At 38.4% G+C, this 23,939-nt stretch overlaps 1 protein-coding gene across 2 annotated transcripts in view; it reads left to right on the forward strand.

Annotated features, from left to right (window-relative positions):
* The window catches only part of TENM2 (teneurin transmembrane protein 2), a 2,177,747-nt gene that overhangs the window by 1,930,326 nt on the left and 223,482 nt on the right, over nucleotides 1-23,939 (forward strand). For both annotated transcript variants that reach the window (XM_063447436.1, XM_063447438.1), the window contains 2 exons: nucleotides 4,772-4,967; nucleotides 15,791-15,892. In XM_063447436.1, coding sequence (XP_063303506.1) covers nucleotides 4,772-4,967; nucleotides 15,791-15,892 — 298 coding nt within the window. The remainder of the gene's footprint in view (nucleotides 1-4,771; nucleotides 4,968-15,790; nucleotides 15,893-23,939) is intronic.

The raw sequence follows: 23,939 nt of genomic DNA on the forward strand, positions 1-23,939 counted from the left end.
GGTCCTTTAATTGTATTTATTTGGATAAGTGAGACACTGCAACATTTCAGCCCCTGAAAGGGTCTTTGTCAAGTTTGACAAAGACTCTTTCAGGGGTCGAAAAATTGCGGTTTCTCACTTATCCTAATAAATACAATTGAAGATACTTGGATGGCCTTGATCCTTTTTTTCATTACTTTGTCATTACTGTAAGGTTAACAACAACTCCTGAATTTAACAAACCAGCAGACTAGAGCAGGAGGCTCCCATTTGAAGCATTATATTATACACTAGTATAGGATTACTCTAGAAACAAAAGTTTAGTAAAGCCATTTTTTAAAACGAGCAAATTAAGTCATGGTATTATTTACTGAACAGTAAATCTAAGTGAGTTTAGGGCAACTTAACAGTTGCAAAAAAGATTTCTAATGGGACTTGTTAACTTTGTTCTATGGAGCAATTCTGTAAGATTTTGAGACTTTTCCAGATAAATATCATTTAGCTAAGGGGGTGGGGATTCTCTTTACAGTCACTCACCCAACTAACGTGTTAACAGCATGCATGCGTGTAGCCTGAAACGACCCTGTCTTTCTCATAAGCCCCAAATATAGTAGTATTCATTCCATCGTATTCACCTAGCCACACACCTAATTACATTCACTATTCATTATGTATTTCCCCGGTGTATATTGGCTTTAAAATATGATACATATACTTGTCATATTACCAGTTTTGAGTTTCCATATTAGCATGTTTTGAATTTTTATTCCTTTATTTGTAGTAGTATTCTGACACAGTTGACAGACAGAATAGCAGCAGATAACTTTTATTTCAATATTTTTTCTGTTTGAATGTTATGCTCCAGGTGTCCACATTAGATTGTAAGCTCATGGGGGCAGTGATTCAAAAAATGACCTTGAATAGCTACGTCGAGCAGTTTCCACCATAAAATCATATAACTGTAGTAATGCACTATAAATTCGAATAATTTCAAGGGGACCATTCTAAAGTCAGAGCATAATTAAGACTTTCTTATGACTCATTCCTTGGCACTTCTGCAAAAACTTTTAACAAAGCTCTCAGTTGTGAAATTACTTTTAGGATTTATGTAAACCATGGCCACATTTTACAGGGTTGTATTGCTTCATTTACGTATCGTTCACATTGAATGTAATGGCTGGCAACATTAATTAGGCCATAGTACAATGTGACACTTTTCTTTAGACGTGTGCCTCGGTATAACGAAATTATTTCAGCGTGATGTTTTTTTATGTTTTACATTAAATCCCTACAGCTCACAACATGCAACAAACAATGGCTGCTAACAAAATGGTTACGTATGTCATGCACACTATAAAGCTGAAAAATTACACAATTAGATTTGTGATAACTTTCGATTTTGATCTGTTTTTACAAAAAAAAAGAATTTAGTGATTGAATTAATTGCTCCCAGTGTATCGTCCTGAATTGCACTTTTGTAAGTAAAAGGTTTGATAGAGTGTAATTTGACAGCAGGAAATGACAATGCCATCTAATGTGCCCTTGTTAGGAAAAATGCTGAATAGTAAAAAAGTGTGCTGACTCATACATTTCAGTATTAAGGACACACAGTCATTTACTTCCCTATGACTTACGGAATATTGACAGGGAGAATATGTCTCTCTCTGATCTTTGATACCTGTTATTGATCTTAGTAAGGTACGGCTTATGTTAATGTGAATGGCTGAACTGGGAAAAAAAATGCATACATTTCTCTGACAGTCTGCTTACCTTAAAAATGGGTGGACATCCTCCTGCTGGTGCATCTGAGTGCCCATAGGCATTTTGCCAAGTAGGGCAACTTAATGGGAAATCTTTGAAGAAGCAACTGTCTTACATATACATTTGAATGGTAAGTGAATGAACTGTTGTGAGTACAGGTTCACAATGTAATGATGCACTATTCACTGCTGTAGGAAGGACTGTGCAAGTAGTTACTTTATGAAATACTAATCAAGACTGTGTTGGAGTTTCAATGAAATTCCAATGCAATTCAAAGATACCATAAGACTACTCTGTCTTATGGACAAGCCTTAGATTGAAAAAAGGCAGAGCTCCACCATCAACGTTTGTCCAATCCCAGCAGACATCACAAGTGATTGCTCTAGGATTCAGGCTTCAATATATTAGAGATCCTGCTCTCTCGTAGATACTTCATAGCCTCAATGTTGTACTCGTGTGCCTGCATTAGAGTACAGCACTGATGGGTCTCTTAGCAACTGAAGTGCCAGAAGCTGAAGAAGACCGGTAAGACAAAGATGGCGGCAGCCATGAGAGACAGCCAGGGATGTATTTACCACAAGGTAAACAAGGCATTTGCCTAGGACGGCACTTTCGGGGGGGGGGGGGGGGGTGGGGGGCGCCAAAAAATGCCACCCCAAGCTCCCAGACAAATGCCTTTCTTGCCTTGTGTTCTGGGGCTGTCCCCCTTACTGTGAGTGAGTGTAGCTGTCAGTGTGTGTCTGTGAGTAAGTGAAAGTGTGTGTGTCTTTCAGTGAGAATGGGTGTGCCTGTGAGTGTGTGTCAAGGGACAACTTGAGTTAAGTAAAATGTATATTCCTCTAGACCCACATCTGATCTGTCACTTTCAGGGATCTTTGCAAATAATAGCTTTAATGTGTCAAATGGTCTCACTCTATGATGTCACGAATGGAGCTATACATTCTTCTCATATAAATGACTATGCATTAGTTTACTTTTGCTTCTCCTCTAACACTATACTTTAAATATGCCTAAAGCATTGGTTACAAACCATTCCTCAAGGCACCCCTACCAGTCCAGGATTTAGGGTTTACCCAGTTGTGTTTTTTATTCTGTTTGACACTTTAGATACAATTGGATGACCCCTAAATCCTGGACTGGTGGGAGTGCTTTGAGGGCTGATTTGGGAACCACTAGTCTAGAGGAATAGCGTAGATGAAGGGCATTGTAAGATGGCTGTATGAATATATGGTAGCTGACTTGCTGAAAAATATAAAAAGCCACTGGGGATGTATTATCAAAATGTCAAATACATTTTTGCAAATTGTTTGGTGTTTATTTTGTACGATCTATTATATATGTTGGTTTTTTATCATCTATTGCTTCTTTTGCACCCTACCTGGCATTTTTGAATGTACACTGTTTTTTTCAATAACTGGATTTGTCAATTTTTCTGCCACTTGTTCCACCAGAAAAGTGTTCTTTTTCATTTCTCTTTTTTCAGTCTTTCTAAAAATTTATATTTTAGGAAAAACAACCAACTTTAAGTATCAAAAAAAAAACCTTCATTTTTGTAGTACAATTTCATAAATGCGAGCAAATTCGGGACCAGAAATAAAGGACACTTTTCAAAACACTTTGAAAATCACTCCCGTAGCCCAGCTAGAGTTTCCATTGCGCTGTGTACACCTTAGCTGATTCCTTGCTTGGGTAGCATTTGTTCTATCAAACTCTTTCGTTTTTATTCATTATTAAATGTAAAAGTTAACAAAGCGACTTGACTTGTGTTCAATTGCATTGAAGCGAATGTATCATTAACAACACATTACCCAGCTTCTTCTAATGCTGAAAGGCCACAAAGTAGGATTCTAATGGAGTTTTTGTAATCCACTCATTCACAAATGGCCACTTGATGCCGACTTCATCCTTGAAATTGCGGGTTATAGAGCTTCTCTTTGCAGGCAACTTTATTTTAAGTAATCACTACAGAGGCTTATTTACTACAACTCAAATAGTTGCAAATGTAATTCCAAATGGTCAGATTTGCACTAAAATAGCTGGTTTGGAAGAAAAAAAAAAACCTAAATTTAAAATGTGACATTTTGGCTTTACATTGGTTATCTATGAAGTTTACATTTTATATGCATTAATTATGGAATATGCACCAGTATATTCATCCTATATTTATATTATGGTAAAAAAAAAAAAAAATATTTAGCTTGCATTCCATTGGTACCCAATTGCCGATCTCTAGATCTACATCTGCCATGAGTCTCTAAAGACTAGAGCACCATGGAAGTTGTAGTTCTGCAAAAGCTGGTCTTCTACGCTTTGTGCAACCCTGGATGCCTGATGCCTGGATAGGAGTATGGCTACGGCTCACAATTTAATGTTAATGTTTTCAAACAGTTTAACATGGAATGAGACGCTTGGGTACCTGCAACCTGCACACTCTCAGCTGCTCAGCCTAATGCTGCATTAGCATGAGTAGTGATGGGCAGCAGTAGCTGCTGAAAGATTCATCTGACTGATCTCAGGTTATCAGAGCCTTTCATTGCTGATATCAGATATTATGGCTGAGACAGTGTGAAACTCCACCTCCAGTGGGGCTGTAGGCAGCCAGGGAGTACATTAGGGATCAATTCAACACTGAACTCTGAGCTGGTACCAAGGGACAATAAGATGTAGTGGTACTAGTGTCTCTTCGACAACTTTAACATGTACTAGAGCTAAGAGTGGGCATGACTGTATGTTCCTGAAAACAAGGTCAGCATGTGTCCCTCAAAAAATAAAATTAAAAATCTCTGTCCTCAAATTAAACAACAAGAAATGCTGCAATGTAGGCGAAGCATGACATTTCCCATCCGTTCATTGACATATATTTCACCTAAGCAAAGTCATTGCTTTAAAAGATGAGATGAGCTGTCTTGGGGGAAATTATGTATTTGTCAGTCTAAGAACAACATTTTACAGACCATCAAGTTGTATTTATTTTTCTCATTAAGCATGCACAATAAAGATACTGATGAACAAGGTGTTTTCTTACTTGCAGTATGACTTTATGGAGCGTCTGGATGGAAAAGAGAAGTGGAGCGTTGTAGAGTCTCCAAGAGAACGACGCAGCATTCAAACCTTGGTGCAAAACGAAGCTGTGTTTGTCCAGTACTTGGACGTTGGCTTTTGGCACTTGGCTTTTTACAATGATGGCAAGGACAAGGAGATTGTATCCTTCAACACCGTCGTCCTAGGTATGCATTTATTTTCTTGTAATCTGCTGGGGATAACATATGTGTTAGGTTTCTGTCAACAATATATTATCTCCCTCTGAAATAATAGACATGATTGCAAAAAAAACATGATTTGTATTATTTGCGAAGATATTACTTTTTGAACCTAAAATGGAAAAAAGCATGGCCACACCATTATAACTGTAAGATTTAATAATAGCAAGCATGGAAAGAATTTTTGCCACCAAGTGTCTACATTTAAAGCAGGGTAATCAGGGTAATTTAAAGAACACAGAGTACTAAAAACAAAACAGGTTCACGTACAATTTTATTTAAACTTGTATGTGTCAATTAGCTGTCAAATGCAAGGTAACATTCTACTGTCAAATAATGTGTGAATATTATTTGTGGCACACACAGAGTAAAATTCAGTCACGTGAAGTGGAAACCCCCACAGGAAAGCAATGATTCCATGCTTTCCCATAGGAAATTTTAAATGTGCTGGTGGAACTTGCCATGAGAAGCATTGGAATGGACCCTGACGGAGGATGTAGCCGGTGGGTGAGAAGAGAGCAGAACCGCAGAGGGAGTGGTATAAGTAAATCTTACATTTTTTAAAAGTAGAACTATAATATAATATAACACAGTAAAGGAGGAGACTATATTTAAAAGAAGAAAAACTACCACAACAAGAGGACATAGTCTTAAATTAGAGGGTCAAAGGTTTAAAAATAAAATCAGGAAGTATTACTTTACTGAGAGGGTAGTGGATGCATGGAATAGCCTTCCAGCTGAAGTGGTAGGGGTTAACACAGTAAAGGAGTTTAAGCATGCGTGGAATAGGCTTAAGGCTGTCCTGGACTTAAGATTAGACCAGGGACTAATTAAAAGTATTTCAAAATATTGGGCAGACTAGATGGGCCGAATGGTTCTTATCTGCCATCACATTCTATGTTTCTATGTTTCAGTCCCCATTCTTTAGTGAAGCTGAGCAACGGATGAGAGATCCAATTATAAATGTTCATGGGCCCCTTCAGTCCTGTTTTACTGGTTTTTGGAAACTTCCTTGCATTTATAGCATTAAAACTAATGTGATATTTCAATATGTAATATTATTGCATTATTGCATGATCTTCTGGGATTTCTAGAAGTGGTGTAAACCAAATTTTAAACCAGCAATTGTTATAAAATATGTACAAAACCATTATATCCCACTCCTTTGCATAAGAACTGATGTCAGTGTATCAGCTTGTGAACCCAGGAGACTGGCGGCCTCCGGTTGATTCAGTCAGTTCAGTAATTATTTTACATATGTCTGCTTTGCAGGGTTTGATAAGTGGCAATAATTGAAAGTCAACAAACCTGAGGCTTCGCTTTTCCTAATTTGCTAAGTCAAACACACTTTACCTTATTGCTTTTCTTATAAAACAATCTCCTACCCACTTCAGAAGAAAGTTTAACACAAGACTATGCAGATCGCATGCATGCCATTCTGATCCATTAAAGGGCCCCATATTTAACATGTTATTACCAAAGAAAGCCATGCAGACCTGCTTATTAATTAATTTTAGCAACAAACCTATTCAGTAAATGAAAGATAAATTAGCGATGTGTACTGTAGACGCAACCATCAGTATGCAAAATGGCAAGCCACACACAGACATCAGTAAATTTGCTCACTGCTCATTATTCCCATTTTTCTTTGAATCTAAAATTAATGTTCCATACGCAGACCTGCCTAAATGGCGGGGTGATTATTACTTCTTATTCTATAGTGAACATCTTATGTGCAGTAAAATTGCTGGTGCAGAATTCCACGTTTAGAGCAGTGGTGATTTGTAAAATTGTTTTAGGTTTCTGGGTGGATACTTTTAAAGAAATGCTTGTAATATATATTCATCATCCTTTTAATTGTCATTGTTTAACGGGCATACGTGTATATGAAATGAGACTAATGCAGGCTTAAATACCAAAAAAATATTGGAAATATAGGAAGATATTTATTCGATTTTGTTAATGAATACATGGTATCTAAAAGTAAAAATAATTATTTTATATGCTGCATATAATATGCATCATATCTGATTGGATAAGTAAGTTAATGCTATTTCCACGTTAAAAAGATGATTTTAGCGCAGCCATTTACTATATATTTACATCTGCTTTATATTTTCTCTCCTTGGGATTATTTCCGGTTCCCCTTCTCTCTCCTCATTTTCTTCCTCCCACCCTGAATATGGTACTCCCTCCTTCAAATCTCCTCTGTTACTTTGTTATTACCCTCCCTCACTCTAACCCCTTTCCCTCCTTCCCCTTCCACTTGCCGGCCCAGAGCGTTTGCCTGCACCATGAGCCGGTAAAACAGTTCAAAGGCTGGTTGCGCTGAGGTGCAGAGGGGTTTAACCCCTTAAGGACACATGACATGTGTGACATGTCATGATTCCCTCTTATTCCAGAAGTTTGGTCGTTAAGGGGTTAAGGTAATTTCAAATTCAGTTTTAGATGCTCATTTAGCATGTGACATCATTCTATTAAAGGGACACTGTAGTCACCAAAGCAACTTAACCCCTTAAGGACCAAACTTCTGGAATAAAAGGGAATCATGACATGTCACACATGTCATGTGTCTTTAAGGGGTTAAGCTTCATGAAGCAGTTTCTGTGTATAGATCATGCCCCTGCAGCCTTAGTCCTATACTGCTATACATTATTAGGAATATCCCTACCTCTCTGTTAGTGTAGTAGCCAATACGTTTTCATATAGGCTTAAGCCCCAGGTGTTTCTGCAGTCTAGCAACGGCCCTGCTCTCTATGGTGACTGCCAGGTGCAAAGGACAGAGCCTATAGCAGGCCCTCCAGATGTTGCTGAACTACAACTCCCATGAGTCTCAGCCTATCTATTTAATTCATAGAATCATGGGAGTTGTAGTTCAGCAACATCTGGGGGGCTGGAGTTTGGGGAAGTCTGGCCGATAGCAATGACTGACAGGGAGCTAAGATGGATGCACCCAGTTTCATAATACAGTGGTGTGGTGTTTTTTCACTTATTGTTTTTGAGACCTCATAAAAACATATTTGTTGACGATAGAGGATAGGAAAATATAACATTAAAAGCTCTGAGAAGTGAATACTCTCTTTCATACTGAGAAGAGTTGGGGCATAAGTGGGAACGGGCTGAATTTTCTCTAACAATAGGTTACGTGGTCACTACTATCACTATAAATCACAAATATAAGCGCACAGTGTGCAAACATCCATTTTCTAACATAAATTGTATTGATTCATGTGAATATTAATAATTTTCAATATGCAGCATCTTTCAAAAAAAGCAAAATGTGAAAATCTACACCACGTTCATAGAGTACAGAATACAAAAAAAAAAAAAAGATCACATGAAGCTAGCACTTTTTTTCCCTTTCCATATGTAGAAATGGAAAGGGCTGTTTGCTCAAAATGTATTCTGCATGGTTCGGGCAAGACATAATTGTGGAGTCAAAGGTAATAGGTCTAATGGCCAGGTAGACATCTAGATGAGGCAATGACAGTAATTGGACATATATCAAGATAAAGGACCAGTATTTCATTCGGCTCAGAGACTCTTGCACACATGCCTATTATCAGGCCTTCCCCTATCAAGAGCAATGGAGAAAAGCTGCAAGCCTTTGCACTCTGTGATCTGCAATAAGAAGGAGCCGTAGACACATGTCAACCTACGATCACACTAAATACACCTTTGGATATAGAAAAACTACCTTCTTGTGCTTTCAAGCAAAGTAAAGGAGCTAGATGGAATTCACCCTGAGAAAATAGTGTGACATTTCTTGCAAACAAGTTATGCTGTTTTTTTTTTTTTTTCATTTTATTTTTAAGTCTGTAGCATGTTTCTTGTAACTTGGCCAGAATCTGTACGGCTAAAAGCCTTGTTATATATTATGTTCGGCTGTGTGTAGGAGTTGAATTCATTGGTTGAATTCATGTTTTTTTTAATTCTTTTATAAAAATGAAATTTGTTGGCTACTGCTACAGCTCTCGTTTCCATTCTAAAGACAAGTCACAAAATAGATACATCATGTCAAAGGTCTTTAATATTAATCTTAGATGCAATTAATTTTAATGGCATATATGGTTGGGCATATTTAGTTTCCACTAATATTAATGTGTACATGGCAGCCATACATACAAACTAAACAGGAAAATAACAAAACAAACAGTCATGAATGTATAGATAAACGGTATAGCACACTATATGAAGGATGTACCCAAAATACCCTTCAAAGCATCCAAGAGATCGTACGCATACACATTGTAGTTTTTTCACAATAAGACTCTGCAGCTTGCTGTAAACCCTCTAAGATGATTACAGTGACTATCGTTAGTTTTTCATAGCTCCAATGCTGGTCTCAATGCCCAATTTTGTCACTCAACATCTTTGCAATGTGGCTGTTACATGTACTTTTAGGTCAAACTTTGCTGTTGGAGCGAGGGCTTTAAACATACCAAATTGTCAAAAAGTATAGTACACTACAGTAATTGTTTGCAGTAGCCTATATTGTACATATATTTGTTTTAACTAGTTACTGTATGTAGACATTATTCCCACATACAGACATTGTGTTTACAGTCTGGTTGGTATTTGTAGGATTAATCAATTGAAGCTACAAATACTCCAGAACATAATAAAACTTAGCTGTTATTATTTAACTGTTTGAAAGCAAGTGATTCTTGGTCTACAACACAGTGTTACAATAAGATATCAACATCAGTATAAAAACACAACGACCTGTTTACATTGGAGTATTTAGCACACCTCTGGTGGCTGTTACCCTGACAGCCACTAGGTGCACTTCTTGCTGCAGTAACCGGGTAAAAATAGGTCACGTGACTGCAGTACAGATTCAATGCCTTCCTATGGGGAAATGTGATGTGTGCATAGCACTGGTCCCCAGTTCTCCTCTATGAGGAGCTTTGGATTGGAATGAACCCTGGAGGAGGACATGTGTGGTAACTTTATATTGCATACATGGAAGAACCTAGAGTTTAGTAGGGACAGGGGCAGTAGAACTTTATAAATACACATTTGTATTCCTAACGCTTTAGTGTTCCTTTAAAATGCACCCTCGAAAGTTGATACTCGCCTACTGGAGCATGGCTTAGCTTATGACTCCAAGCCCTCCAGATTTTGCTGAACTTCAACTCCCATGGTTCTCTGAATAAAATAGATAGCCAGAGAATCATGGGAGTTGTGATCAGCAACATCTGGAAGGCCACAGTTTGAAGAACCTTGTCTTAGCTCATGGGCTAAAAGTAAACAGATGACACTCTCAACCCATGAGCGTGTCCTGCACTGCAGGACGTAGCTCAGGAGAAGCAACGTAATCTCCTATGAAGGAGTTAAAAAAAAAAAATTCAGCAAATAACAACCATGACATAGTTGCAAGACAATGGATCTTGAGAAGAACGACGCAAGTCGCAGCTTGCGATTGGACTCATTCTAAAGCACAACATATTCAATGATCATTGGGTTCTGCGGTGTCATTACAGTAATGATAAATCAACAATTAACAGATATATAACAGATATCCTGACAGGAGGACAACAATACACTAATACATGGCAGTGATATTGTAATAAGATACTCACTAGATGGTGCTCATGGAGACATGGGTACGTAAGGTGTGTGGTCAGTTGCTGAGTAGGTGCATGGGGGGGGGGGGTTTATTGCCTCGTGTCCCTGTGCCCTGAATGAAGGGGATAGGAGAAGGCAACGAGAAGGGTTAGGGGTGCATATCCTATATGTCGCTAGGTTGCATAAGCAATACCCAGTTCGCCCATGTTTCCTAAAATTTCTCAGACTGAACAGGAGAGTCTAAGGACATCTTCTCATATATGTCGAATTGTTGGACTTTGTCCTTAAGTTGAGTGAGTGATGGGCAACCTGGCTTTTTCCAGTGTGTCGCTATTAAGTTTCTAGCGGCTAGTATGACCAGTGCTATTAGTTGGTGATGGGTGTGGCTAGTTTGCAGTAGGCCCAAAAGAAGGCATGTGGAAAACTGTCAGTTTTAAATTTCGCACCCCAAACAGCTGTAACAGTGTTTGAACGTCCACCCACAGTGGGTGGATCCCACTGCATGTTCACCAAATGTGAAGTAGAGTACCTTCCTCAGACATGCACCTCCAACACTTGTGGGAAACAGTCGGATAGATTTTGTGCAGCTTATGCAGCGTCAAGTACCATCTGTAAAGAAGCTTCCTGGGCACCTCTATGTGTGTATAGCATTTTGTCCATTTGGACAGGCCATTGAGTGCCCTCAGCTACACAGGGTTCATGAGTTCCACTCCACAATCCGTTTCCCAGTGGGACTTGCAAGACTCCGGTTTATCAGGTTGCATCTAACCAGGCTCTGTAGCAGAGAGAAAGGGCCTTTGGTTTAGTCAGGGCCACACTGCATCTGAGCAGTATTATCGGGGGCAATAATAGCTTGGGATCTGTACCTGTGCTAAGGTGGGAGTGAGTGTGTGAGAACAGCATGCTTCTCACCTGTAAATATACAAAAGCATCTTGGCTAGGGATGCCCCGCCGCTCCTGCAAATCCGGGAAGGTTTGCATCTTGTTCCCCTCTATTAGGTGGCCAATTTGTGTGATGCTTAGCTTTAACCACCTGTCTAGGGCCACCGACTCCGTTACAGCTTTAAGCACAGTCAACTGAGCTTTCGGGTAAAATTTGGATTTATATCCCAGTCGTGACATGAAATTGTCCCACACTATCAAGGTTAGTTTAGTAGGGGGGAGTAGAGTCTTGTGAGTGTTGTGGAGGTGTATCAGGTAATTTGTTATTGGTCTATCTGAAAATTGGACTCTCTCTAAGTCTACCCATTGTATTAGCCCTTGGGGTGAGTGGATGGCAATCCCTGCTGCAAGAGCAGAAGCTTTAAGGTAAAGACCTTTGTTATGGAGACCAACTCCCCCATTGGTCTGGGTTTTTTGTAGAAGAGAGAGAGGTAGTCTCGGTCTCTTGCCACCCCAAATAAATTAACTGCACGCTGACTGTAGAGACTTATGGAGTGAACTAACGACCGGGAGTGGTAACATGCAAAAAACATAGAGGATCCGCGCAGGGGTCATCATCTGAAACATGTTGATTTTACCCAACCACATCAAGTGAGCCACTTTTCACCGCATCGCATCTGTTTTCACATCTGGATCAAAGATGTATAGTTGCTTTTCACTATGCCTGATATCGAGGGTGTGATCTTAATTCCTAAGTATGTGAGTGAAGTTAATCTCCAGTCGAATGTGCATGTGTTTACCGTAACTCTGCCAGCCCTGTCCTTGACATCCCAATGGGCAGTGCCTGCATCTTGTCTTGGTTTAATTTATAACGAGATAGTTCACCAAATCTCTTCAATAATGACAGGATATGATTTAGTGCTTGGTGTGGGTTTGAGAGTGCTATGAAGATATCATCCGCGAAGAGAGTGAGACAGTAGTCATTCCCATATATTTGGATGCCTCATATATGTGCGTGGTCCCTAATTTTTTGTGCTAGCGGTTCTAAGGAGAGAATGTAGAGCAGGGGGTATATCGGACAGCCCTGGCGGGTCCCATTTGTTATAGGTAATGTGGTAGATAAGAAGCTGCCACAGGTCACCTTGGCCGCAGGGGCTGTGTATAATTGGCTGTGGGAAGTTAAATTTAGCTAACACTCTCTGCATGTACGCCCAGTTCAGTCTGTCTGAGGCTTTTCCGCATCCAGTGCTAAGAAAAGGCCCCAACCCCTCCCCTTTCCATCCCTGCAAGGATGTTCAGCACCTTCCTGGAGTTGTCAGATCCCTGCCTACCCTTCACGAACTCCGTTTGGTCATTGTGTATCAACTTAGGCAAGAGGTGCGTCAATCTATTACTAAGGAGTTTGGCATATATTTTTACATCACAATTAAGTAGGGAAATGGGCATAAAGTTCTTAAATAAGGTGGGGGTTTTCTCCCCGGCTTAGGTAGCATGAAAATGTGGGCCAATTTGGCTCCCGCTCTATTGCTCGAAGCAAAGAAACCATGCTTCAGCTTCCAGAGCAACAATGTCGTTTTCGAGGAAGGATTTTTGCATGGCAAGAGGGTGTCGGATTTTTGCATGGCAAGAGGGTATCGGGTTGTGTTTGTTGGAATGTGTTAAGTCAGCAAGTTCTTTGAGGATGCCGGTGTATGTCTCTGGGCGTTTCTTTTTTGCGAAACTGGCATGTTTAATAAAGCATCCCCAAACTACCGCCTTATGCGCCAGCCATATTTGGTCAGCCGTAGAGTCCGGCACCATGTTTTCAGTAAAGTAGTGTTGGGAATCTTGTTCAATTTGCGCGACTATATTTGGGTCATTGAGTAAGTGGTCATTAAGCTGCCAGCTACCTCGGCCGCAAGTCGTGAATTGTTCCCTCAGGGATAATGTGATGGGAGCATGGTCAGACCATGTGATTAAACCTATTTGGGAGTGTTCCACTTTGGGGAATGCGGCAGAGGGAATTAAAAACCTATCAATCCTTGAATAACAGTTCTGCGCTACTGTTCAGCCCACCCACTACTTCCTTTATCAAGTCACTCAATTTTGGTAGGCCCTTTTTTTACAGGCCTACCCAAAGATCAGTTTTAGCACACCACAACTGACTTACTCCACCACTACTATAACTCAGCTTATTGTCCCTGACCACAACTCATATATAGATCAGTATTTATTTTGTTTAGAGATAAGGACTGTACAGATATTTATTCATTTCGATAGTTGTATATACGTTCTCTATGCACATATGCGTAACTTGGCATGCATTATAATCCAATCCATATTTACAGGGGCAAACTTAAAATAATACTGGAATTTATTTGCAGCCACCAATACAATCAGACAGTGATGTCTGTGATCTGACAGCCACATAAAGTGTGGGCGGGGTTAGAAGGGGAGGGATTGCCAATGCCACAGACAATAGATATGCTTAATTACATGCATACATGTTTTCATTGGGAGTATAATCACTAAAAAGTGGTTTTTTTTTTGTTGTTTTGTTTTTTAATGTGGGCAATGTAATGCTCCTTTAAATGGATCCCATAGTGCCAGGAAAAAAAAACAGTTTTTCTGGCAACATATGCTCCTGGAGTGACCCCCTTCCCTCGGCGCTGAGGGGGTTAAAACCCCTTTAGCCACTTACCTGAATCCAGCACCAATGTCCCTTGACACGGGGTCAGATTTCACCTACGGTCCTCCCCCGCTGGCGTCAGCCGGCGGGGGAGACCTAATCAGTATGAGCTGCAATGGCCGCACACGCAATAGACCTCCCCGTAGCAAAGCATTATTCAATGCTTTCCTATAGGGAAAATCTGATGCTGGAGGTCCGTGAGGACGTCCAGCATCAGATAACGGACCAAAAGTCCATTATGATTCCATAAGCCCCACAGAGGGCAGACTTAGAGCTGCAATGTAAACATTGCAGTTCTCTGGAACTGCAATGTTTTACATTGCAGCACTAAGTGCAAAAGGGTCACAGTACACAGACTATTTCAATTAGCTGAAGTGGTCTGGGTGCCTACAGTGTCCATTTAATTTAGACCCTAGACTAGGAGGTGGCCAAAAGAAGAATTCTTTAGCCTCTGCTCGGCTGGCAAATCATTAAGGGACTTCTGCAAAAGCTGATCATCTACCTCTAGCTATCTCTTCCTTAGACCCATTTATAGATAATTTTTATTTTGAATTTTTTTTTTTTACGTTTTTTTTGTTTTTTTTAAGAAATCATATTAAACAGTACCACTAAGAGTACTTTTCCTGTATAGTTTTAAAATAGAAAGATTAATGAAGATTACCTTGTTATGTTTTTGGCATCTCTATGACTGCATAACCTGCTAATGAGGAAGATAATTTAGGTTTCTGCACTATATTATCATTATGATATGTCCTGACTTAACCCTGTTTCTACTTGGAATATGTCATTATAAAATCCACTTGTGTTGCAATAACATAATTTCCTTTCTCCTTCGCGATTGTTGCTGCTTTCTGATTAAAATATTATCATACACTCAATTATTTCAAATTCCAAGTATGTTTTCTAAAATGTAGGTCAAATTGTTATATCTACTGTGATAGCAAAATTAATTCTGCTTTTTTGCTTTAAATGATATATTTATAGTATATATACAGTAGTACACTAATGATTGAAATTCAAGGTGCTTTCTTTGTTTAGCATACCCATGTAGGCCTAGACCCTAGGTGCATCAAATTTTGACAAGTAGTGTGAAGAAAAAGGAATATTTTTTTATTATTAGTACATTACTTCCTACTTTTCATTTTCATTTTTATGAAATTAAATACCTATTCATTAAAATGACTAAGTTTCTAAGTATCAAATGTTCTCTTACTATCTATAAAAGTGATATTGATAATTCTAATACAAACAAAAACATTTATCTTTTCTTTAATTCTCCGATATGAATTCCTGTCAAAGGAGGATTTAAAAATACCTGCGATTTTTAGTTCCCTGTCACTCCGGCTGAATAATGTTTAATATTATCAGGATCGACCAACTTTATTATTTATCAGGGTGACTGAGTATACATTTCTTTTTTATTCTATCCTGGCAACATTTTTATTTTTTTTTTATCATTTTATTCTTTTACTGGAAATTGCATTTTGGCATACGTTGACTAATGAATGGATATCTTTTAAAATGAATGATGTCTTTTGTTATAAATGTAATACTTCTATATCATTATTATGTGTATTATGTGTATTTGCTGTGGGACTCAGAGTTCAATGTTGTTCTGGTGTCCTTGGATTGTAGATTAACACATGTTTTTGTTTTCCTTATTTTAAAGACTCTGTTCAAGATTGTCCTCGAAATTGCCATGGCAATGGGGAATGTGTGTCTGGGGTCTGTCATTGCTTTCCTGGATTCCACGGAGCTGATTGCGCAAAAGGTATTGTTCTGTTTCAATGCTAAGTGCATATTACCAGCTAGGACTAGTTCAAAAATTCATTTGAAATCCTGGCCTTCAACTTGAGTCGTTAACAAACATGCAAATTCAAAAAATATACTATTCTACAGCCAAAATGTTATCATGAAATAGAAACATAGAATGTGACGGCAGATAAGAACCATTCAGCCCATCTTGTCTGCCCAGTTTTCTAAATACTTTCATTAGTCCCTGGCCTTATCTTATAATTAGGATAGCCTTATGCCTATCCCACGCATGCTTAAACTCCTTTACTGTGTTAACCTCTACCACTTCAGCTGGAAGGCTATTCCATGCATCCACTACCCTCTCAGTAAAGTAATACTTCCTGATATTATTTTTAAACCTTTGTCCCTCTAATGTAAGTCTATGTCCTCCTGTTGTGGTAGTTTTTCATCTTTTAAATATAGTCTCCTCCTTTACTGTGTTGATTCCCTTTATGTATTTAAATGTTTCTATCATATCCCCCCTGTCTCGTCTTTCCTCCAAGCTATACATGTTAAGATCCTTTAACTTTTTCTGGTAAGTTTTATCCTGCAATCCATGAACCAGTTTAGTAGCCCTTCTTTGAACTCTCTCTAAGGTATCAATATCCTTCTGAAGATATGGTCTCCAGTACTGTGTACAGTACTCCAAGTGAGGTCTCACCAGTGTTCTGTACAATGGCATGAGCACTTCCCTTTTTCTACTGCTAATACCTCTCCCTATACAACCAAGCATTCTGCTAGCATTTCCTGCTGCTCTATTACATTGTCTGCCTACTTTTAAGTCATCAGAAATAATCACCCCTAAATCCCTTTCCTCAGAAGTTGAGGTTAGGACTCTATCAAATATTCTGTACTCTGCCCTTGGGTTTTTACGTCCAAGATGCATTATCTTGCACTTATCCACATTAAATGTCAGTTGCCACAACTCTGACCATTTTTCTAGTTTACCTAAATCATTTGCCATTTGGCTTATCCCTCCTGGAACATCAACTCTGTTACATATCTTAGTATCATCCGCAAAAAGACACACCTTACCATCAAGACCTTCTGCAATATCACTAATAAAAATATTAAAGAGAATGGGTCCAAGTACAGATCCCTGAGGTACCCCACTGGTGACAAGCCCAAGCTTCGAATATACTCCATTGACTACAACCCTCTGTTGCTTGTCACTCAGCCACTGCCTTATCCATTCAACAATATTGGAATCCAAACTCAAAGATTGCAGTTTATTGATAAGCCTTCTATGTGCAACAGTGTCAAAAGCCTTACTGAAATCTAGGTAAGCAATGTCTACTGCACCACCCTGATCTATAATTTTAGTTACCCAATCAAAAAAATCAATAAGATTAGTTTGGCATGATCTCCCTGAAGTAAACCCATGTTGTCTCTGGTCTTGAAATCCATGTGTTTTTAGATGTTCAACAATCCTATTCTTTAACATGGTTTCCATCACTTCCCCACTACTGAAGTAAGGCTTACTGGCCTATAGTTGCCCGACTCCTCCCTATTACCTTTCTTGTGAATGGGCACAACATTCGCTAATTTCCAATCTTCTGGGACTACTCCTGTTAACAATGATTGGTTAAATAAATCTGTTAATGGTTTTGCTAGTACACCACTAAGCTCTTTTAATAGCTTTGGGTGTATTCCATCAGGTCCCATTGACTTATTAGTCTTTACTTTTGACAGTTGAAATAGAACCTCTTCCTCTGTAAACTCACGTGTAATAAATGACTCATTTATCCTTTTTCTTAACTGAGGTCCCTTCCCTTCATTTTCAGCTGTAAATACCGAACAAAAATATTAATTGAGGCAGTCAGCTGGACCTTTATCCTCATCTACATACCTTCCTTCTTTTATTTTTAATCTAACTAATCCTTGTTTTACTTTTCTTTTCTCATTTATGTATCTAAAAAAAGTTTTGTCCCCCTTTTTTACTGACTGTGCTATTGTCTCTTTTGTGTGTGATTTGGAAGCTCTTATAACTTGCTTAGCCTCTTTCTGCCTAATCTTATAGGTCATTCTGCCTTCCTCACTCTGGTTTTTTTTATAATTACTAAATGCTAACTTTTAGTTTTTTACTATTTTGGCCACATCTGCGGAGTACCACAGTGGTTTCTTGAATTTTTTGCTTTTACTGACAAGCCTAATGCAATTTTCTGTTGCCTTCAGTAGTGCAGCTTGCAAATAATCCCATTTCTTTTGGACTCCATTTAAGTTGCTCCAGTTTGATAATGACTCCTTTACACATATTCTAATTTTAGAAAAGTCTGTTTTTCTAAAGTCTAAAACTTTTGTTTTTGTGTGGTGTGACTCAGTCACTGTTCTTATATTAAACCACACTGACTGATGATCACTGGATCCTAAACTTTCACCTACAGTAATATCTGATACCAAATCTCCATTTGTTAACACTAAATCTAGCATGGCCTCTTTACGAGTTGGCTCCCCAACGACTTGTTTTAGAGACAATCCCAGAATCCCAGTTTAGAATATGGGTGCTCCTGGCACAAGTAGCTATTTTTGTTTTCCAATTCACATCAGGAAGATTAAAGTCACCCATGATGATAACTTCCCTCTTCATTGTCATTTTAGCTATTTCTTCAACTAGTAGATTATCTAACTCTTCAATTTGTCCTGGGGGCCTATAAATCACACCTACACGACATCTGGAGGCAGATTGAAAGAATGAGCAAAATTATACACCTACACACAAGCAAGCTGTTAATCATATGTGAGGATGCATATTGTGTTTTTTTTTTCTTACCTTTGTTTAAATTTTGTTTTGTTTGTTTAAATATACTTTGGATCATTGTTTGTTCTGCTATCCTCTACTACGTGTAAAATTAAAGCATGAGTGCCTAAATATGGATGAAGCTAATTAAACTGTCCCTATTATAAGTGCTCGTTCTTCATTTAATAACAGATTGCTGCACAACAGTACCCCAAGAATGTGGATGAGTTCATTGTACATATTTATATTTTTATTATGTGTTTTTTGTACCTTGCAAAAAAAGTTTAATTTGGCAAATAATTAATTACACAGAATTTAAAAGGGAATTGCAAACTTTCGGACAAATTTGTTATTGTTCGTTTACAAATGTGCGAATTCCCTTGTGATTTTTCTATAATTTTCCGTTTAGTGAAAAGAACATTCACTAAGCACTGAATTTTCTTGTGTATAAAAGAATATTTCTTTCTATATCTGATAACGATGTTTAGGTGATATACCCCCCTTTTAAAGATCGGATTTTAAACTGATTTGATCCATAAGTAGGTTTTAAATAGTATCCAATAAAAGTTGACTTTTAAATAAAACACGCCCATAGAGGCTGTTATAAGAACGATATGGCAGCAGTATCCAGAACGTGATCTGAGGAAGCCGATTGGGCGAAACGCGTCATCACGCACGACGTTACCACGTGATTTCTCCGAAACCCGGAAGTATTGTGTATGCGGAGATCGAGCAAAGAAACCGGCAAGTTTGGACTGTGTTTCCTGTGACCGCTTTATTTTGGGGACATCTCCTGTACGGGCTGTAAGAGGCATATCACTCTGAATTTTCCTTTATATATGCGTCTATCAATAAACCAATTTTAAAGGTTGAATCTGCTGCTGTATGGATCCTAAAGGTCTCTGAGTCCTTAGAAAAGAGGACTCATGCCAACTAAGTTAGAGCAGACTTTCACTGCTCTACCATTGTGAGTGTTACTCCATTATATCCTAGTCTTTTATTTCCGTGTATTACATATTACCCTATGATTTTTTCTTTCTGTGTTTATCTTATATATTACCCTGAGGGCATACTGAATTATATGTTCCAGCTGCTATTTGTAAGTGTGCTTTATCCTTATTGAAGGTACCCTCACGTGTTGCACATTGCACTTGCACTTTAAACTATTTATGCACTACTTATTTATATTTTTAAAGGTACAGCGCACCTTATACGTTTTTCTACTGAATTTTACTTAACTGAAATCCAAAATTTAACACAAAAAAGCTGATCTGAAAAAAATCTCCAACTCAGCTGTATTTACAGATTGATAATTTAAACCTAAATTTCATTTTTTATTTTTACTATTTAGTCAATTAATCATTCAGTTAGAATATAGAAAATAGTAGTAATGTAGTGGTTATTGTGACTGGATTGTTTCTCTACATTATCTACCAGGGCCACTCCCAAGATTAGGGACCCAGTATATGCCGCAGCGCTGTACATATATACAACCTAGAAAATTGTTTTGACTTGGGGTGCCTTGAAAAAATATTGAAATCTTAAAGGGACACTATAATCACAAGAACAACTACAGCTTATTGAATTTGTTCTGGTGAGTAGAATCATTACCTTCAGGCTTTTTGCTGTAAACACTGTATTTTCAGAGAAAATGCAGTGTTTACATTAGAGCCTAGTGATAACTTCACTGGCCACTCCTCAGATAGCTGTTAGAGATCCTTCCTGGGTCATGGCTGCCTAAAATGCATCCAAACATTCAGTGTCTCCTCACTCTGCATGCAGACAATGAACTTTCCTCATAGAGATTAATTGATTCAATTAATCTCTATGAGGAGATTCTGATTGGCCAGGGCTGTGTTTGAATCATGCTGGCTCTGCCCCTGATCTGCCTCCTTGTCAGTCTCAGCCAATCCTATGGGGAGGCATTGTGATTGGATCAGGCTACCACTTCTGATAAAGTCAGCAGACTGTTTTTTTTAGGCAAACAGCATGCAGAGTTACAGCTTCAAGCTTGAATACAGTAATATTTTGTTATATTTATGGAGGCATGAGGGGCCCACGGGGGCTAGATGGTAGTTTTAACCCTATAGGGTCAGGAATACATGTTTGTGTTCCTGACCCTATAGTGATCCTTTAAGGGCTCCTTGAACCTAAAACATTTGTGAACCACTGACATAGAAAGTAATCACCAACATAGAATGATTTTTTTTTTTTACATTTTTCAAGGCTAAATAAATAACATCTATCTCAAAATGAAAATATTTCAATTTAGAAGTGTTTACATAAACATAAAGAATTTAACACTATCATTTTCCTTATGTTAGCACCTTTTTCATAGTAATGTAACAATATTGCTGCAAAAATGGCAGCATATTCAAATAGTTTCTACAGAAATTACATGGCATGTCAAAGACATCAATCATATTTGTTAATGTTTGTTTCTGATAGGTTGTATTATAATAGATGGAACCAAGAAGAACTCTTCTGTATTTTTCTACATAAAAATAGACATTAGTAAAAAAAAATAATAATAATAATATACCATTGCTATTTAAACTAAGATATCATATATAATTATTAAATATTCAAATTCAGAATATAATAAAATACTTACATTCTCTATGTAGACGCATCTACAGGTGTCAAAAAAAACGTTTGTTTAATTCCAAGACGTTTTGATTTCTTCTTTCTATCTTTTTGTCTAACTTTATCTAATCTCACACAATAACATGCATTTGAAAGAACAGGTTATAAAACATCTACACTCTCCTAAGATTTGAAAATGAAAGTTATATTCAGGACATGTGTATGCAGTCTGTGTGACACACATCCAGTGAAACTGAGGCTTCATAAATATACAATAGACAGTCTTGCAAAAAGTCGTTTTGTTTCATAAAGTATCCCTTTAAGTGAGGACCGTGAATCACTTCCTGGTCTTGGCAAATCTTGCTGCATAAGCCCTGCAGATATTTAACACATGAAAACACTTCAAATCGGAGTATCTTCTTTTTAATTTGTGTCTTTTTTTAATTAATTGTGTTTACATTTATATTTAGGTTAATTATTTATACAATTTGCTGAGAAATAATGGGTCGCCTCCTGTCTGAAGAGTAATTTCATCCATGACCTCACAACCTGTGGCATCTAATGCAAACATGAAGCACAAATACATCATTAAAAAATATATTTCCAAATTAAAATATAAGTTCCCAAATGATAAATTCTTCAAAATGGGGGAACACAGTAAAACAAACATTCAAATAATAATATCAAATGAAGACATCAACTATATGAATAAAATGTATGCAATAGTCCACGGTATAAAAATATAGTGCTTCCACTAATTTAATAGATTTCAGTTCATCCACAACACATTGTCCATATTGCACATTTTCAACACTGTAGTCCACATACTGCTTGTGTTTTAGAGACTTTTCGCTGTATATATTTGCTTTTCAACTCACTGCAAATTAATGTTTAAAGGGACACTATGGTCACCAGAACAACTACAGCTTAGTATATTTGTTCTAGTGTGTATAGTATGTACCTGCAGGCATTTTAATGTAAACACTGTCTTTTCAGAGAAAAGACAGTGTAACACTGCTAGTGGCCATCACTCAGACGGCCAATAGAGGTGCTTCCTGTACCAGTGCTGCACATTGTGCAGCACTGACATTCAGTATCTGCATGCTCTGCATAGAATCACTGAATGTTGATCATAGAAATGTTGATTGTAGGAGATGCTGACTGGCGCAGTACAGCGTTTTGCTGTGCATGGACATTAGCCTCCTATGGGAAAGCATTGGATTGGTAATTGATCATTTTGATGATCACAGCCAAGGGGGTGAAGCGGGTTCGGGAACAGCAACGAGTAGACCTGTGAGACACTGGAAAAAAGATGAGTTTTAACTCTTTTTTAACAAGGTCAAGGGGGGCCTGTCACCTAAAATGTATTTTAAACACTATAGTGTCAGGCATACATGTTTGTGTTTCTGACACTATAGCGTTATTATTATTATTATTATTATTACAATTCATTTTTATTACTGGTATTTATATAGCGCAAGCATGTTCCGTAGCGCTTAACAATATTATCAAAGGGGGAGATTTAACAATAAATGAGACAATTAAAAAAACTTACAGTAACAATAGGTTGAAGAGGGCCCTGCTCAAATGAGCTTACAGTCTATAGGAGGTGGAGTATAAAACACAACAGGACAGGAGGTAGCAATCAAACAAAGTGGAGTGAAGCAGAGCTGGAGGAGAGAATACAGTGTTGCCCTTCAGGAGAGAGCAAGGGACAGGTATGTGAGATAGAGGTTACTCTGGGAGGCCATAAGCTTTCCTAAAGAGGTTAGTTTTGAGGTACTTTTTAAATGATTAAAGACTAGGGGAGAGCTTGATGTTGTAGTCAGGCAATTCCAAAGAAAAAGGACCCACCCGCAAGAAGTCCTGTAAGCATGAGTTGGCCGTGTGGGTGCGAGAAGCGGACAGGAGAAGGTCATGGGCAGAGCGGAGAGACCGAGAAGGGGCATACTGGCGGGTTAGTGAAGCGATATAGGAGGGGCTAGAATTGGTCAGTGCTTTATAGGTGTGGATAAGTACCTTGAATTGACTCCTATGGGATACAGGAAGCCAGTGTAAGGACTGATAGAGGGGAAAGGTGTGAGAGGAGCGACAGGAGAGGAAAATCAGTCTGATGGCAGCATTCATTACAGACTGTAGCGGGGCAATACGGAATGTGGGGAGACCGATTAGGAGAGAGTTACTATGTTTGTGAGAGTTACTATGTCCATTGTTTGTGTCGTTTTTTTTTTTTTAATTTAATTTTTTTATTGTAGCATATCATTTGTACAGTTATCATGTCGTATATTTTTGCTACTTTTTTGATGCAACTTTTGCATATAAAATCAAATTCCATCAGTATGGATTTGGCTTTCGCCTGTGGTAGCAAGGAGGTTAATAATCTACGCATGTAGTGTGTGATCTCAGGGTCTTGTACACCCTCTGATATCCCCCTTATCCTGAGGTTTCGCTGGCGTTTAGCGTCTTCTAGTGCTGCCACCTTATTTTCCAAATTAGTGCTGGTCCTCTTCAGTTGGGCCATTTCCCTTTGCAGGGTTTCAATTTTTGCTGTTGTCACAGCTTCATTCGCCTCCACTGCCTGTATGCGGGCTGTCATAATGCCCAGATCTTCCCTGATTAGGGCCACATCTGCTGCAGATTGAGCTTTCAGCTCCTTGAGCAGGTGGAGGATGTCTGCTTTGCTAGCCGGCACCTGTTCTGG

The sequence above is a fragment of the Pelobates fuscus genome, chromosome 3, assembly GCF_036172605.1.
Source record: "Pelobates fuscus isolate aPelFus1 chromosome 3, aPelFus1.pri, whole genome shotgun sequence".
In the NCBI taxonomy this organism is placed as follows: domain Eukaryota; kingdom Metazoa; phylum Chordata; class Amphibia; order Anura; family Pelobatidae; genus Pelobates; species Pelobates fuscus.